The sequence below is a fragment of the Colias philodice genome, chromosome 9 (genome assembly GCF_061535455.1).
Source record: "Colias philodice isolate Cphi_HAF_F1 chromosome 9, ilColPhil1 Martin Lab GWU primary, whole genome shotgun sequence".
Lineage (NCBI taxonomy): Eukaryota > Metazoa > Arthropoda > Insecta > Lepidoptera > Pieridae > Colias > Colias philodice.
This window is the reverse complement of record NC_143094.1, coordinates 2,767,909-2,786,735: the sequence shown is the minus strand read 5'-3', so window position 1 is coordinate 2,786,735 and position 18,827 is coordinate 2,767,909. Positions and strand designations below refer to the sequence as shown.

Genomic DNA, 18,827 nt, shown 5'->3' with positions numbered 1-18,827 from the left:
AAAAACATTAAGATTAATGAGATTATCAATAAAATAAAACATTGAAATTCTGCAGTCGGCCATCTTGACTGAAACACGCGTGACGTCACGTCTACGTAAACAACTCACAACAACTTCGCGGCAGGTGTATTTTGTTGTTATGAATATGCTAAGAATACGCATTTTTATTTATTTTCTATTTTTTCACGTATGCTTTATCGACTCAGAACAGAAATATAATTGCGAATTCACGAATATGTGGTTCGGGTTTCTCTGCGTCAAATTTATACAATCATTTCATTTTATTTTCTCACTTTAAACAATTACTAACACTTTTTTTGGGTATTATTTTTATGTAGATTCACATTGCAATACTGCACACCACTTATAAACTTTGAAATTAGATTCTATAACACTTTATAATTAAATATTTGTTTAATTTTACTTCGCTATGCATACAGATAATTACGTATTTACGTAAGAGTGACGTCACGCCTACGCCATGACACCTGTGAGCTGTTTTAGCACAGTTAATAAATATTTTTTGAAAAATGGCTTTTATCTTCGTTAAATTTAAGTATATTAGCGAAATATAGGGTTTTTCTTGTTTAATAAACGTATACACACATTATGGAAGAGGTTTTGAAAATCTTTCGTCATGCCTATTATAAATTTAACAACCAGAGTACACTATAATATATTACTTCTAACGAATTTTCGACTTTAGATATTCGCAATAATTTAACATCGAGATTAAAAATAGAAGAATATTTCTAGAGATAATAATTTTAAGTTATGCCAAAGATTTAAATATAAAAGTATCTTTAATATGAATAATAATAATTTTGTAACTTTACACAAAATCATCGAAGCATGCATGTTTAATGTCGAATATACTTTACTATATAACTTCCTCAATATTTTATATTATTAAGCTTATAATAATCGTTTATTACTGTTAAACCAAAGCTCTTAACAACACTACGGACCCGTTTCACAATCATCAATTAATTTGAATAGTATTGCTATCTCTTTCATTCCCGTTTAATAACATGAGATAGCATGTTTTTCTTTAGATATACTTGAATATTGAAAAACGGGCACAAATCATATTCGAATCAAACTCGTCTTTGAAATAGAATGTTCGAACGTTCTAGAATCATTCAAAATCGAGTTCAAATTTTTAAATTTCGAATTTGTAAGCGCACAAAACGAACCGGCCAAACAGCGTGCATCACGATCACTGACACTCGTTATACTAAACTGAGCTTTATTCTATACAATTTAGAGTTCAGTTTACAGTGTCTGTGGCATATATCGGCTATATTTCAGCCATTGCACGGATCACTCTGCTATTTCAATAAACTGAACCTTATTCTATACACATTAGAGTTTAGTTTACATTCTCTGCGGCATGTTTTTCGACCGTTGTTTTTTCTACGTCACCACGGTTAATTGATACACTAAACTGAGCTTAATTCTTAACGCATTAGAGTTCAGTTTACAATATCTGTGGGCTGTAGTTCGACAACTATATTCAGCCGTCGCACAGACTATCAGCTGTGAACATAACTGACCTAATTCTATACGCATTAGAGTTCACTTTACAATGTATGCGGAGTATATTTCGACGGTCGCGCTCAATCGATACACAAAACGGACCTTATTCTATACACATTAGAGTTCATTTTACAATGTTGGTGGATGTGTTTCGACTATCACTCTCAATCGATACACAAAACCGACCTAATTCCATACGCACTAGAGTTCATTTTTCAATATCTGCGGCATACATAACGATTGTTTTTATGATCACACTGCCAGTTGTTACACTAAACTGAGCCTTATTCTATACGCACTAGAGTCCACTTTACAATGTCTGTGGGGTATATTTCGACGGCTGTTTTTTCAGCCGTCGCACGGATCACTGTCAGTTGTTCTTGTCAAAGTTGTGGAACGCCCAATTGAAAGACGTCGTCCATGAATTCTTTTGCGCTTCCAAGAATTTCATACGGAAATGCTCGATCGCTTTTTCTTCGGAGAGATCCATTACCTGCGTGATTTTTAGAATGTTAAATGCGCTTGTTTTCTGAGCAAAATATAAAAATAATTTAACTTTATAATTTCATAAAGGAAATAATGGGACCATAAGTTATAAAAATAATAACATAATTTGAAATAACTAAAACATTTAATATCTAATTTTATACTTTTATAGTCTTCAGTTATCTTTATGTAAAAATGAATCCCTATTTCCCTTGGTCACGGCATCACGCGTGAACGGCTTGACCGATTTCGATAATTCTTTTTTAAGAACCTTTCTTAAGGTTCTTATGGAGAGAAAAAGAAAAATGTACCACGGGTGAAGCCGGGGCGGACTGCTAGTATTTTATAATACAGCAATATTAACAGATGTATTCACTGTATATGAAAATTAGAAGAAGCGAAGTATCTCACCAAAGTCTCTCGTAAGTATTGCAAGTCCTTCTCTGAACTTAACTCTGGCAGTCCAGTTGAGATCATCATAGAAAACAGCGACAGTATAAGGTGACCGTGTTTTCTGAGTATTTTAAAGGCCTGCAACAATAGAAAAATATTAATTTCATAGCAATTTTAATTTTCGGCTCTTTTTTTATTTGAAATTTGAACAAATACACAGCTGTGATTTATTTTATAAGATGATTTTCTTTAAAAAAATATTTCTAAGTACGTTTTTAGTAGAAATTCATCACCCAAAAAAAGTAACAAAATATAATAAATAAAAATCACTTGACGTCACGTCACAAAAAAAATATCAATAATATTTACAACATCCGCATGAAATTTTAACCAAATTTTTTGCTATTTTCACAAAAAAGAACACATTATTTAGCCATTACATAGATACCATCTACCATACTCACAGTCTCACACAGCTCTTTGAATATCTTGAAGTCCAATTGTTCCCCCACCCCTCCCCTTTGTCCCTTATTGATCACGTGGATAAAATCGTGCGTTAGTACGAACGGCACGCGTTCCCGCTTGAAGCCGTATTTCTGCTTAAAGTGGCCGAGGAAATGGCCGAAGTCTATGTGGAATAACTGTAAAGAGGGATAAATTAGTATTTTTGATAGATTATGATAATATAATATAGCTCGCTAGGACCGCTAGGGTCCGCCCCAGCTTCGCCCGTGGTACCTACATGTTTAAACTATCCTATCTCTCAAGTTGGATCGAACTGCACATGGTGTGCGAATTTTATTATATTCGGTTAAGTGGTTTAGGAGTCCATTGAGGACAAACATTGTGACACGAGATTTATCCATACTAATATTATAAATGCGAAAGTAACTCTGTCTGTCTGTCTGTTACTCAATCACGCCTTAACTACTGAACCAATTTGCATGAAATTTGGTATAGAGATATTTTGATACTCGAGAAAGGACATAGGATAGGTTTTATCCCGGAAATCCTACGGGAACGGGTTTTTCTTTGAAAACGCGGGCGAAGCAGATCTATGACAAGATTTTAAAAACAATTTAATTGGCCTTATAAAGATTGGCTTTAAAAATTCAAATTAAATATTGACGCAAACGCAAACGTTTGTGTGCAGCGTTGCGTCGCACTTGTCTTTGTGACGTCATGTACTTGTCCATAAGTAAACAAACATTACAACAAAATATGTCTATGTGATATATCAGTATGCGAATTAAGTCAAGTTAAAGAAAGTGTACAGTTAAGTAATGAAACATTAGCCCAAATGAATAAAAAACAATCTAATGGTACAATGGTACATATTCCTTACTATTTATACAGAAAGTAACCCTATTTTACACAAATTAAGTGCACAAACACTTACCTGACCAGTCTTTTTAACCATAATATTATCTGGATGTCGATCCGCAATACCGAGCACGTAAGTCGCCACGCAGTAGCCCGCACAACTCATTGTGAATTCTTCTACCGCTTTGTTTAGTGCGCTTTCACTTTGGTTCTGTTTGCGAAGCCATTCTGTTGAAGACAAATAAATATTACTAATGAATATAATTATTATTATATGTTGACATTAGAGAATGATACAGTTAATGAAACAATAAAAGTTCATAAATTACACTTTGTCTATGTCTCACGTAGCAATGGGGCGATTTTTATGGTAAGATTTCTGTATCTGGAGACTGAAGACTAGATAATGATTATAGGCTACTTTTCACCAATTTAATGGGTTGCATTCCCATGAAAAATTTAGATAATTACACAAGCGAAGCCGCGTGTAGAAAGCTAGTTTAGTATTAATAAAAAAAAAGTTAATAATGATGCGTATTTGAATCACTCTTAATCCATAAATTCTAATAGGTTTTATGGATAAAGAGTGATTCAACTGTTTATTTCCTTTTAACATGGGTGAAGCCGCGGCTAATAACTAGTAGCTCATAACAAGGAGTCACTACAAACTCACGGAACAGATTCGCCTTAGAAATCGTGGATGCGGCATTGAACAGCGCGCTTTGCTTCTGTATATTCGCTACCGTTTCAGCCTCGTCGACCACTTCGATCATGCCCACCGCGTATTCCATGGATATGCAGTTGTATGGGTTCAATCTGTGGAAATAAAATAATTATTGAGCTAATCAGGGATATTAATAATACATTTTGTATCTGAAGAAAAATAAATAAATTATTGAGCTGATAAGGAATATAAATGATGTGTTTCGTAATATTATTAGTGTTGGTTGTTAAATTATACAGTTAAATGTAAGGTATTGACTTTCAATAAACAAATAGATACACAATCACGTACGAAAATAGTCCTAAGCAAAACTCTGCCCTTGTTTGTATTGGACATAGTCTCTAAGTATGCAATATAATAAAGTTAGAACATTACTGCCACAAAATAAGGTGATAATTTCAATGAATGTTTTATAAATCAGACATTTTTAACGACCTTTTGAAAGTTTATATTTATAAAACATAACATGACACAGTGATGTTCCATAAGTACTAATAAAGAATCGAAAAATACTTTCTTATAGACCTTATTTGCTATTTTGGTCTGTTTTATAGTACCTGTGTATAATAAATACCACATTTATATTTATAAATTTAAATAAAACGCTCACCTAAAATCATAACCCGCGTTCTTCCATATCCTATCCATGATCCTGAGCATCTGTAACGTGAACATATCCTGTCGGAGATCATCGCCGATCTTCAATATGATCCTTATGTCCGTACCGGTAGGGTCCAAATTCTCAAACTCGAGTAAAAGTGGCCGCATTTTACTGTCCTTTACCGTACATCGATCTGGCCTATAATCAAATTTAGTTATTAGGAGGCTTTGCAGTACCTTTTAATTGATTACAATTTTAATTGGAAAAATATATCAGAATTGACTTTGATATAATAATATATGGAATAGGCATATGTCCAAATTGTAGTCTAATTTCATGCCACTAAATTCATATCATAGCTAGCTTATTTTCTTTTTCTATTTAAATTTTAACTTGCGTCTTGTCGAACTGACAAACATTTTATTTTATCATTTAATGGTTTATCTAAAAAATTACAACATTTTATGAAATTATTTTTTATTGTATCCCTATTAAAACACAGATAATAAAAAACTACTCACTTAATCCGCTTACAAACAAGACTAGGAGTTAACGGAGACACAAAATCACAGAGCGTCTCCATACAATGCGGTTCTTGTAAATGTTGGTTGAGCGCCGCTCGAGCTTTCGATATCTCCTTCTTTTTGCGGATGCATTGACTCGCCCCTGTGTGCGATATTTTATTTAATTAAATTATTTAGAAATAATAACAATATATACATATATATTATATACATAGTTTTGACATGTGCAAAAACACACCCAAAATTTTTATCTAACTTTAACACCCAACATCTAGCAGATAGTATAATTTGCATTTTTGTATTCTCGACATTTACAAGTCAAGATATTGTTTTAAAGCCTCATAATAAATGTTCTCGACGTTTCGATAGTTATTTGAATCGAATTTATCGTTATAAATTCGATTCAAATAACTATACAAAGACTTATTTTAAGTTTTAGAGATTTAGACATAAAATCTTTTAAAATTATAAACCGATTTCGAGAAACACATTTCTTCTTTATTCTGGAAGTCGTAACAAACTGTCTTTATGATTGATTTGAGCTGTCCTAAAACCATTTCATATAAAAAAAAGATGGGTTGCACTCCGGGAGTGCCGGCAGAAGTGAAAACTTGATTATTAACGTTAAGCATGTTTGATATTTTGGAATGGTATCCGTCTTACGCTTTTTCGATTAGGTCACGTGTCCTGATGCGAATGATGAAGAAGTGCTCAACGCCGCTAAAGAAGTTTTCACTTCAAAAACTTTAACAAAAAAACCAACACTTGAGCTTATCCAAGCACGTGATCTGCCGCATGAGCGTGTTGATGTGGTCCTGGCAGCCGCGGCAGTACGCCTCCAGCACGAGACCGAACCGCACGCACACTGACGGCACGTGCATCTCCGAGCTGAGGAAAAATTATATGCTATGTGTAAGTTATGGCGCCAAGAATAAAAAATAATAAAGAAGACAAGAGAACTTTGCTAAAAAAAACATAGAATTATTAGTCATAATAATAAAAAAAGCATAAAACATTTTTAGAAAGGTCAGGAAATATTATAGTAGTTAAAGGAAATTTTAAATCAGGATAAAGTCAATTGTAAACATAAGAAATACAACTGTGAAAAATTAAATTGAAAGCTTTTCTTTCAATGAAGACGTCCAGCGACGCTTCTCAAGCCGTTCACATTTTTGTAAGATTGTTTTAAGCTTTTTCCTCGAAGATACTACATTAAATAACAATAACAAATAAAATATAATATAACAGATAAATAAAATAACTCACCGTAAATGCCAAAAGAGGTAGTGTCCAATAGTCATGTTTTTGAAAGCCCTCTCGAGGAGAAACCGGGCGAGATCACACGTCAGGTACGATTCGTGTTTTAACGCTTGCACTAATTGTAATAAATATAATAATAAGTCTTCGTCACTGTAACAAACACATTTTATTTAGTAAAGGTAGTTAGAGATTGTCTAATCTAAAAATGAACGCCCCTCCACTAAACTTAATTGTTGCAATGTGTGAGGACAAATAATTATTGAACCACTTTATATGTGTGCGCGCGTCGATTCTACTGCAAACTTTGACACTCGCGCACTGATTTGTCAACTAATCGGGCGATCAGTTCAGGTGCCTAGCATTGTATGGCGGGGAGAGCGCGCTATGTACGGAATGACACGTCCGTTCTGTCGTGCATCGCGTCATTTATGCACTAGTTGGCCAACTGGTCCTGTCGTTCGGGCATGGACGGGACTGGAGGACTGAACGACCAATGAGGCAGACCAATTTGTGTGTATTGCGTCTATACACGTACTTTGAATGTGAGCGTAAACACAGTGGAGGGGCGTTCATTTTTAGATTAGACAATCTATACTAGCAAATTGATTAATCAGAGTAACTAGCTTTTAATATTATATTCATTGGAGGTTATATGTCAAAATTTACCAAAGTTAAGTCGTTCACGCATAATATGTAAGATAAAATTTTCAAAAATTAAGAAAATAATAAAGGTTTTCTTCATGAAAAACTTTAGTATGGCAATATTTATCCAATTTTGTATGAAAATAATTTTATTTCCATTTTGACAAGATTTTTACATACATAGTACAATATCTATAAAAATTAAATGTTAAATTAAAGTTAGTTCTCCACAACTATACAACTACCGACTCTAAATGTAACCGACAACTAAGCGAGTGTTCATTCCAGGTATTACGTTCTAGGTATCAAAATAATACATTTATCTAGACATACTGATAACATACAACCTCTTATTTACCAAATAAATGACCACTTTACCTAATCTTAGCCAAACATTCCACCGCGAAGCTCCTAACAGCCGCGTCCGCATACGCATAGTCGAGCAACTCTAACGCAGACTCCACTCTTAACATGGGCCAATTTGACAGCATTTTGGCCACTCGGGCCACTTCTGCCTTTTCTGTCCATTCGACACATGAGAGGAGCTTGGGTAATAGTTCTGGTGCTTGCGTTTGAAAATATTCTCTGGAAGTAGAAAAATAGTTATGGTAGGGGAAATTAAAGAAAATTATGAATGCTCAAATGAATAAAGTTATAATTAAAGCGCGAAAAAGGTTGCTTTTTGGTACTCTAACTCAAATATTCACTGTTTAACTACATATAACAATAAAATTAAGATTTTTACTAGAAAATAGAAATTGAATTCTACCCGTCTGTGAAATTGCCAATAATTTTAATTGTTCATTTTAATACAAAAATATTTGCAATTCCTGTATTGCAAAAATCTCAAAAAATTTACTCTACAAAATATATATTTTTTTAAATATATGAATACACATACCTGGCAGCCCAAATATCTTTCTTGTCTTGTTCGTGCATTTCATACATAGGATCCTTTTCAGCTGTCGTTCTAAGTTTCTCAAAATCATCTGTTAATCGCGCCATTTCTAACGAACCATTTTCTAATTGATCAGCGTACGATCTTATTGCCTCTTGTTTCGGAAATAGGATTGGATGTTGACAGTCGTAACTAGAAATAAATAGGATATTGAGAACATAATATCACAATGGTACTGATCATTGAGGTTATCTCTATACTTCATAATAACACAGGATCAGAATTTCAGCAAGATTTTCCTATTGCAAGAGTGTATGACGGCTCCGAACACTTATTACAATTCAGAGATTTCATGGGTATAACGCTGCTTTGTATGTCATACATTAAAGCGGCTCGTCGGAACACAGTGGGGTTTTAGTCGGTAAGATTCCGGCATAACCCACGGCTCCTTAACCGGGGGCTGCAGGCATCTATGCAAGATTTCCCAACAAAAAAAGAGCGGATGTGCCGAACGTGTCAGAAGTGAAACTTCTATGACAAGATTAAAAAATAACAAAAACGTCGCCTTATTCCATCAGTCCCCGGAATCACAGACACAATAGCGCTCGGTGGTCAATGGGTTAATCCATGACGTGACGGTATTGCCATGACGTGACGGTTTGTCATGACACGACCTTGAAATTTTACTCTCTTAATGAAGTTTCCCTTCAAAAGTCAATGCTTCGTACGTATCTGGTCTACCAAGTCAATGCAAGATTTCCACCCTATTAAAGTCTACCTATAGCAAAATCAGTATCTTATCTGTACAGCCTGAAAATCAGCGCTGCTTTTGTGCAGCATTTTGCTGAGGCTGTATCCGTTTGCCTAATTGTAAGATAAATTGTATAATGTGTTTGGCTGTTTTTTTTTGGCAATAAAGAAATTATTTATTTTCTTTCCTATGCTTCGTGACTAGCCGGTCTACTCACTTGGAGAACCTGACTTGCAGCGCGGCACACGAGTCCGTGTTGGGGTTGGACAGCACGTGACTAGCCGGTCTACTCACTTGGAGAACCTGACTTGCAGCGCGGCACACGAGTCCGTGTTGGGGTTGGACAGCACGTGACTAGCTGGTCTACTCACTTGGAGAACCTGACTTGCAGCGCGGCACACGAGTCCGTGTTGGGGTTGGACAGCACGTGACTAGCTGGTCTACTCACTTGGAGAACCTGACTTGCAGCGCGGCACACGAGTCCGTGTTGGGGTTGGACAGCACGGTGCCCAGCGGGTGCAGCAGCACGTCGTCGCCCTGCGTCTCGTCCGCCACGTGCGTCCACATGAACAGTGTCACCGCGTCCGTGCGGAGCTGCTCCTTGTAGTCGAACACCATTGTGTTCACCCATGCTAGGCGGTTTATTGCGTCCTGAAAGCAATATGTGATTAGATACCTAGCTGTGCTCTGCGGTTTCACGCGCATTGCTCCGCTCCCGTTGGTCTTAGCGTGATGATATATATAGCCTATAGCCTTCCTCGATAATTGGGCTATCTAACAACGAAAGAATTTTTCAAATCGGACCAGCCCCCCTAGTCAAGTGGCTTTCTGTTAGCGTAGCGTTCAATAGAATAGACTACGAATGTATGAGATTGACGTAACCTGTAGCTACGTTTATCTACAGCCTACGTCAATCTCATACATTCGTAGTCTATTCTATTGAACGCTACGCTAACAGAAAGCCACTTGACTAGGGCTGCAGTAGTGCTTGAGATTAGCGCGTTCAAACAAACAAACAAACTCTTCAGCTTTATAATATTAGTATAGATAAGGAATAATGGATTAAAAAAATATGTTTGCGGTTATAGTTGAACTACATCAATGCATCCACATTTTGAATATGTAAAACTTTTACAACACGACCAAACAAAATTCCAAAAATAATATAATTTTTTTTCGCTCCTGAGATAATAACTGAATTTATCAATGATTAAAATACTATATACAGTACTCCAAAATTAATAATGCGCATGCCAGTTCTTCGCTAATTATCGTATTTCCAGAAACACCCGAATCACCCCGAATCATTGAATCGTAAGTGCCCTAAACAATGCACTTGCATCTTGTTCGAAAGAAATAGGAGTCAATTCAGAGTCATACACAATCGAAAACAATACGGGCGATAGGTGACCGTTAGTCGTCTTTATATATTGAATTATATAGAGCTGCTGTTACATACCCTTCTTAGTTTTGTTTCAAAGTTGAATTTTCCGGTAAAATGATTATTCACACAGGTAGCAGATAGTAGTGGGGAAAGTGAAAATTAATAGGAACATAATGAAAGTTCTGATCATTCTACGATATCAGAAATAGAGATAATCCCTGATTCTGTAAATCCTTTGGACTGAGATTCTAATGATTAGATTTCACAATTTAAATGTAAACCAGTGTTTGAAAATCATTTTAAATATAAACTTTTTCTTATTTTAACCTTCCATACATCCATCTTACGCCAGCTTCAGTAAGAAACTTTAATATGTAGTTCTAAGTATAGAATTTTCCAAGTAAATCAATACAACAAATATTATATTCGCAATAGTGTGGCTTATCCTCGCTATTAACTTACATTGAATTATCGAAACATAATTTCGTACTTATCTCTTTTACCATACCACTTTAAACATATATTTCGTTACTTATCTCTTTTACCATAAAATCACAATAAAACTCATAATTCTAATAAACTATGCATGAAGAAAATACATTTAACCACTCTATATACATATCGTCTTCGGAGGCTCGGGGAATATGACAGTTGCCGAACAGTGGCGAATTTTTCTATGCGCATTATCAGTTTGGGAGTACTGTACAAATATAGTATGTGTAAATTGGTTAAGTTTCATTTCATCATTTTACAATTTTTAATAAATTTAATCTTATTAAATATTTTTGTAGAATAAATAAGAAATACTTTGAAATCATCATTACAAAAAAATTCGCATCTACTAATTGTAAAATAAATAAAAAAATTGGTTGTCTGTAAAGTCGGTTTACTGTCTGTAAAACGATAGTTGAACGTGACAACGGCCGATTGTGCTTCTTTGTCGCTCGTTCCGCGCTCTCGCTTGCACTTCAAGCCTTACATGGAACGCCTCAGAGCGAGGTAACGCCGCATGAGTCATGTTTTTTCGTGCGTGCAACCGGCTCTATCGAATTAGAAGACGTTATCACGTCAAAAGCACTTACCTTATTATCCTTTCCTCTCCGTTTATTCTTAGCCTTGGATATTTCATAGATAACAAAACAGAGCCTAGCCATGCGGGGTACATTGCACACTTTGATCGGAAACTGTAATTCTTCATCCCATTGAGCCTCCCCCTCTTTCGATACAACGGCGACTTTCGTCTTTTGGGGTTCGCATAGAGATTTACCACCGTGATATATACCAGCTTGGCAGACAACCTAGAAATATCAAAACAATTTTATTAAAATCTGACTTGATCTTTTTATTTCGGCATTTCAATCAGAAATAAGAAATATATCATTTCGGTAATATTTTAATTCACAAAGATTACTTTAATTAAATCAAATACATGATTCTATTCATTTTCATTTCAGTTTGAGCAAAATCAATCATGTTTAAATTATTCAAGAGGAAGGTTTTAGTATATAATTTATTATGTTTTAGACAAAGCGGGCGAAGTCGCGGGCGGTTAGCTAGTATTACATTAGCGTTTAAAAAAACATTTTTACCTCAACAAGTCGTCCAGGATCGACGTTAAGCCCGCCAACAGTCTGTACCATACAAGAATAATTCCTATCAATTTTCCATGAGGATTCGTGATTTTTCTTCTTACGTATTGTATTTGACTGTTCAGATGTTAATCGTCTTCGCTCCGGTAAAGCATAGTATTGCATATCACAGCCTATTGCAAATAAATGCCTTAGTATTAAAAAAAATATGCAGTATATTTGTAGAGAAATAAAATATGCCAAATCAGCAATACTGAAATACTTAAGATTTTTTTTAGAGAAACACACAATACACTAAATGTATCGAAACCCGGTCGTTCAATAAAAAGTTTAAATTTTAATACTGAAAGTATATTTTTATTGATGTTTTTGTCCTACGTAGTTATTTTATTATTAATGTTGAATTGAAAATAAAGAAAGGCAAGTACACGTACAAATTCATTGAGCATTCCCCCCCCCCCCCCCCCATTTCGGAAAAGTCGGTTAAAATCAAACTTAATTAAACAACAACCATACGTACACGTAATCTTATCCATACTGACGGTCATGACCTGCGGCACGCCATCCTTAGCTAGCATCTCTTGTATATACAGGAACTGTATGAGCGGATAGTCCCCAAGCAAGTACTCCTCACGCCCGCACACTTTGAGCACGTAGTTGCGCGGTTGTTCGCCGCGCATGTTGAGCGAATTCGCTTTTTTACGGAATATCGTGTCTACGTGCTGTTGGGGGGTGAGGTTCACTGACACGTTCGAGGTGAATGAGATCTGGAAAGAATTAGTGGAGTTAGTTAAGTTCATGATTAAAAACGAAAGTTCGAAAACGAAAGGGTTCTGTTCAAAGCAGGTTGAATAAAAAATCTTAAGGTCCATACGGTTTGGATAAAATTTTGATTTGTTAGATTTATTTATAGCGACAGTTAAATCTCTTTTTATTAACAATATTTCATACATATGAGATAAAATTTTGTTAATAATACTGTTTATATGAAAGACAAATCATTCGTAAAAAAAAAAAGATTTGCAAGTATTTATTATCAGCTTATAATAAATAATAACCACAAACACAATTTTTGCAACACAATCAAAAAAAATAAAACATTGTCAAGTTTTAACAAACTCAAAGTCAGTCTCGACATTGTCACTACAAAAAATAACAATGTTAAAATCGCATTTCAATTTACAAAGAGATGACAATGAAGAAGAAATTGAAATAGTTCCAGAGGAACAAACATATCATGAGCATGTTGGTGAAGAAGCGGTTCCTGATGAAGAGCCAATAATACGAGCGCCGGAGCGTGTGCTCAGTCGATCTGAGATAAGCATTCGATTGAGTGTGCTTGGGAAGACTGCAGCTGGCGATGGGTAGGTATATTTTAAACTCTTGACGGAAATGTGTTGTTTTTAATAATTACAAGGTGTAACTCCTTAACCCATTGAGCCCCGAACGGCCCGATCGGTCCACGACACAATAGATTTTCTATTGTGTCTGTGATTCCGGGGCCTGAGTTATTAATACATAATCCTCCCTCCTCCCTCCTTAATATTGCCAAACTAGGCGATAAACTAGCCCACCTTCCTTCTGGAACAAAAGCTTTTTGGGCTCTCGCCAAAGCCGTTCAAGGCAATTTCTGTCGCCCATCTTTTCCATTTTTACACATGGGAAATGACCGGTTTACCTTATAGCTAGTTTAATCGAACGATATGCGATAAATAACTAGCATTTCTGATAGATAAGAAGATACGTTACGTATTGAGAAACTCCGAAAATATAATACGAATGCACTGCATGACGAGCATTCGGTTTTTTTTAATCAGTTTTATTTATTTTCATTTAAATAACATGACTATCATTTTAATTTATTCAATTCCAAAATGACTTTTCATTTCAGGTACACATATTTAAAGGCAACTTGCACAAACATGAATTTAACAGAGATTTCAGCTTTAAAATCATTCCATCATCTACAATACATTGATGTATCCAACAACAATTTGACTTCTGAAAGCTTACAAGTTTTATCCGAACTACCTTTCTTATTATTAATTCACGCTGATAAGAACAATTTGAATTCAGCTTATTTAAAAAGGATGAAGTATCTACAAGTTATAATTTTCAATAACAACAGAATAACATCTGTGCGAGATGTGTACCATCCAGAAATGAGCACAGTTGAAGTGGGCTATAATAAAATACTCAATATATATTTCGAAAACCGAATGCCTAATCTAAAATGCCTCGACTTCCGATATAATTCCATACATGATATCTCTGATATAGATTTTCCTAACTTGGACAGTCTCTATTTAGCTGGTAATAGAATTACCAGTCTTGTTGGTATAGAAAAACTTCCAAACTTAAGAATTCTTCATGTAAGAAATAATCCTATTAAATTGCTCAATGGCTTTGACCCAGTTCATAAAAAACTGCAGTATCTCAACTTGAGGAATACCAAAGTCGCCACATTGAAACAAATCAAAAAGTTAAGGGTATGTTTTTCAAACAAGCTGATTTGTTTATAATAATTAAGAATTAGTTTCAAAAATTATTGAATAATACTACTTATAGATGTAGCATTCAGTATTTTCAATAATGTAGTCTTTTTTATTAATTTTACTAACTGTGCACCGCGGTTTTACCTGCATTGTTGTTTGTTACCTGCTCCTATTGGTCTTAGCGTTATGATATATAGCCTATAGGCCTACAGCTTTCCTCCATAGTTAATGTATTATTTAACACTGAAAGAATTTTTCAAATCGGACGAGTAGTTCTTGAGAATAGCGCATTCAAACAATCAAACTCTTCAGCTTTATAATGTTCTTTGTTATTATTTGACTTAATATTTTTTCATAAAATCTTATGTTTTTTTATCATTAGGTTCTGCCTGCACTAGAAACATTAATTATAAAGGGGTGTCCATACATGGGAGGCACAGGTGAAGAAGACGCCGAAGTAGCTGATGAGGAAGAGAACCCTGAACAGAGAGTGGAAGTGCTTGCTTCGTTGCCGAGACTTAAACGACTGAATAAAGGAGTCATAACTCCTGAAGAAAGGTTAACATTAATCTATGTTTATACTAGAGGTCCGCCCCGGCTTCGCCCGTGGTACATATTTCGCAATAAAAGGTAGCCTATGTCCTTTCTCGGGTATCAAAATATCTCCATACCAAATTTCATGCAAATTGGTTCAGTAGTTTAGGCGTGATTGAGTAAAAGACAGACAGGCAGAGTTACTTTCGCATTTATAATATTAGTATGGATTAATCACTATGTAGTATAAAACAAAGTCGCTTTCTCTGTCCCTATGTATGCTTCAATCTAACTATGCAATGGATATTGGTGCAGTTTTTTTTTTTAATAAATAGAGAGATTCAAGAGGAAGATTTTGGTATACAATTTATTAGGTTTATGACAAAGCAAGCGAAAAGCTAGTAAAACATAATTTTCACTACTTATTATTGGTTTTTATGGAGCAAGTTCTTAAGCAGTTTCTTAATGTTAAATAAGTTCTTATTATTTAAATCAAAATTATGATCATAGTTCATTCATTTGATCAGTTATTAGATACAAAATAACAGTATTATGTGTATTCATTATTTTAATATTTTCTCTCAAAATGTAAATTTTTACTTTATTTCAGAACTGAAGCCAATGACCTGATCAAACAGTGGATAGAAGAAGGCGAGAATGATGAAGAAGAAATAGAAGATGAGCACAATGAACTGGAGTCAAATGACGAAAACTAACAAGCATTCTGTTCATTAATTTAATTCAATATAAGCTTTTCTGTTTTATTTTGTCAGATCAAATACAATTAATAATTGAATTTATTATTTACTAGATTTCTGCCCGCGGCTTCGCCCGCGTTTGCAAAGGAATACCCGCATAGTTCCCGTTCCCGTGGGATTTCCGGGATAAAAACTATCCTATGTGTTAATCCAAGTTACCCTCTATATGTTCAGTAGTTTTTACGTGAAAGAGTAACAAACATCCATACATCCATACATCCTTACAAACTTTCGCCTTTATAATATATATTAGATTTTCCATTAAAAATATTTTATCAGATTAACCTCGACCAGTAAAAAGATTGTAAGATGTAAATATACTTTTTCTAGATTTGAAAACATAATGTTTAACCTAAAATTATATTTCTTTTATTTTTCTTTTTAGCAACATAGTTATTTAATATTAACATTGTTGATAATATAAAATAGGTATAATACTTTTTCATCGACAGGAAAAAATAATGAGTTTGAATACAACTAATGCACTTTTGTGTGTACTATAATAAAATTAAAAAACACAACCATAACTCACCTCTGTATTGGCAACCTTAGTAACAAGTATAAAGCAATTATTATTTAAATGGCTATTAAGTGTAGCAGGTACGGAAGAACTGTCGGCCAGTCTCGGTGGGCAGTGGTATCTTAGTCTCTCTAATCTTGTACTTTGAGCTCTTTTGAGTAGACTCTCTTCAGCCAAACATCGCATTCTCATACGAAAGTCATTTACTTCCGAACTTCTTAAACTATCAAATTCATTTAAACCTGGAATGGGATAGAAAATATTATTGCAGATATCACCATAATTCAATAGCTGATTATAAGAATTTTAAAGTAGATAAAATACAAAGTATAACACCAAGAATTACAATCAAAGTCCAATTCCTATTGAAGTAATGCTTATCTTAAAACATTGTTGTATTTATTATAAAAATATAAGCCATCGGAATCAAATTCAAATTATATTTATTTGCAAGAATGTAGTTACAAATTATAGATGTTTTATGTACAATATTATGTGGCTAATACTTTCTACCCATCGATTGGGTGTGCAAATATTAAAATAGAAAGCTAATCATGAAAAAATTAAAAATAACACCAGCAGAACATAAATGTAACCAAAATAAACATAATCCTCACAAACATTAACATATACATATATACATAAATGGACATTCATACCTTTTCCAATTAAATGACTTATTTGTGTGTTCAACAAGTGTTCCCCAGGCCTCTCAATAGACCTTTCTATTATCATTAGCACCCCAAACACAGGTCTAATGTCCCGCACTCTCTTGTTCTCATCATTAACCTCTTCGGGAACTGACAGTGAGTTGATGAATTGGAACACATAGCCATTCATCTCATGCAGCATCCCAAAGAGGGGCATCTTCCCCGCCATGTCCCATAGCTCCTAAAATATGTTTTCAATATTTAGTTTTTGTATCATGAAAATGTACCCTACTTGAATAAGTTTAAAAAATTTATTAGAAATAAACATTGTAGACCTTAAAATATATCTTTATTTTTATGTTTATTATATTAAACATCCTTTTACATTTTGTAATACATTTTTTAATAACTTATATCAATATCAAATCAATAAATCCTTCAGCCAAAACATAATTAATTGTAATAACAGTAGAAGTGCAAATCTTGACATGTAAATAAAACTCATAAATCACAATCTAGCATGGGGATACAATGATGTAAACAATGTGATCCACTTTCTAAAAAATAAAAGTCACATATCTTTGTACACATTACACAATAGATTGACCCAGTTGTCTGGAACGAATGTATCAATATGTACCGAGTCGTGACTCATGGTCTCATCGGGTAACCACTAACCTCCTTGACATCTTGGAGAGTTGCATCCCAACTGACTGTTACAGGCAAGTAAATGGAATTCGGCATCAAGCATGTCAACTCTACGTAGTCGGACGGCGTGGACGTCCAATAATCCCACGTATATGGGCAACTCGGCGCAGGAACCATTGTTTGGTTTATTCTTTGCCTGATTACACAAATATTGACGGTGCTCGACACATTTTAACAACTTTCACTGAAAAACGTTCTCGGCGCCAGTCGCGCCTTAGGGTTCCAACTGAAAATGTATACGGAATACATTAGTCATTGTTATTGAATTCGCGATGTTGAATCATAACATTTCCTGGTATTTTGATTAGTAGGGGACAAATCGCCATTCGAAAAGAAACTGTCAATGATATTACACAAACAATATTATTTTCGGAAAAAAAGTTAAAATAATTGTAGCACCATGTTTACCTTAACGTGAAAAATGAACATCGTTTAATCAATAATTCAAATTAATTAATAAAATCACCAATAATCACTTCGATGATAAAGTAAATAAAGAAATAGAGATTTCGTTACGTGCAAGTAGGAGTATAGTTATAGACTATAGACTATAGTTTAATAATAGAGTATAAACTACCATAGTATAGAATATTAATCACCATAGATGTACTACAGATTAATAATTGTTATATTTTATCAATAATCAACTTATTTTATATGTGATTTTTGATTTTATATTATAGTTTAGCTACTATTATGTATTCTGTGATTATCACAGGTGATTATAGTGTTGGCTGTTGGTCAGCATGATGATATATTATAGCCTATAGCCTTCCTCGATGAATGGGCTATCTAACACTAAAATAATTTTTCAAATCGGACCATTAGTTCCTGAGATTAGCGCATTCAAACAAACAAACTCTTCAGCTTTATAATATTAGTCTAAATATTTAAGAAAATAAATTCGTTTAAAAAATAGTTTATGCATCTTTAGTATTATACTTACTCCTCTTTGGTTTATAATCTCTCGATCATTAAAATTAAGAAATCACTTTTTTATCACTTCCCTCACGTGTGGTGCTTGTGATTCTTTTCCACAGTTATTTTC

At 34.3% G+C, this 18,827-nt stretch overlaps 2 protein-coding genes across 2 annotated transcripts; one reads left to right on the top strand and one right to left on the bottom strand.

Moving 5' to 3' along the window:
- Positions 1-648: 648 nt before the first annotated feature.
- Pi3K92E (phosphatidylinositol 3-kinase 92E) lies at positions 649-18,312 on the bottom strand. The gene is made up of 19 exons (XM_089698962.1): positions 18,188-18,312; positions 17,750-18,005; positions 17,081-17,312; positions 16,434-16,663; positions 12,635-12,881; positions 12,115-12,287; positions 11,608-11,823; positions 9,590-9,792; positions 8,394-8,582; positions 7,871-8,077; positions 6,857-7,000; positions 6,354-6,478; positions 5,588-5,732; positions 5,076-5,264; positions 4,415-4,557; positions 3,818-3,969; positions 2,883-3,059; positions 2,437-2,556; positions 649-2,032 (listed from the first exon to the last, which is right to left on the bottom strand). Exons 2-19 carry the CDS (start codon positions 17,894-17,896, stop codon positions 1,910-1,912), a joined length of 3,162 nt encoding a protein of 1,053 aa, XP_089555088.1. The 5' UTR covers positions 17,897-18,005; positions 18,188-18,312; the 3' UTR covers positions 649-1,909.
- LOC149485700 (leucine-rich repeat-containing protein 23-like) lies at positions 13,273-15,859 on the top strand. The gene is made up of 4 exons (XM_089698963.1): positions 13,273-13,478; positions 14,006-14,603; positions 14,992-15,167; positions 15,754-15,859. The coding sequence occupies exons 1-4, from the start codon at positions 13,273-13,275 to the stop codon at positions 15,857-15,859; spliced, it is 1,086 nt and encodes a 361-aa protein (XP_089555089.1).
- Positions 18,313-18,827: the final 515 nt, after the last annotated feature.

What these genes read in the sequence shown, in the direction of transcription:
- LOC149485700 (XM_089698963.1), top strand. Translation starts at nt 13,273, where the DNA reads ATGTTAAAATCGCATTTCAATTTACAAAGAGATGACAATGAAGAAGAA. An exon ending in AAGACTGCAGCTGGCGATGG is followed by an intron (nt 13,479 to 14,005) that starts GTAGGTATATTT and finishes TTTTCATTTCAG; the next exon opens with GTACACATATTTAAAGGCAA. An exon ending in GTCATAACTCCTGAAGAAAG is followed by an intron (nt 15,168 to 15,753) that starts GTTAACATTAAT and finishes ACTTTATTTCAG; the next exon opens with AACTGAAGCCAATGACCTGA.
- Pi3K92E (XM_089698962.1), bottom strand. Translation starts at nt 17,896, where the DNA reads ATGGTTCCTGCGCCGAGTTGCCCATATACGTGGGATTATTGGACGTCC. An exon ending in GGAGAGGAAAGGATAATAAG is followed by an intron (nt 9,793 to 11,607) that starts GTAAGTGCTTTT and finishes TATTGCTTTCAG; the next exon opens with GACGCAATAAACCGCCTAGC. An exon ending in CTTGTTTGTAAGCGGATTAA is followed by an intron (nt 5,265 to 5,587) that starts GTGAGTAGTTTT and finishes ATTTGATTATAG; the next exon opens with GCCAGATCGATGTACGGTAA.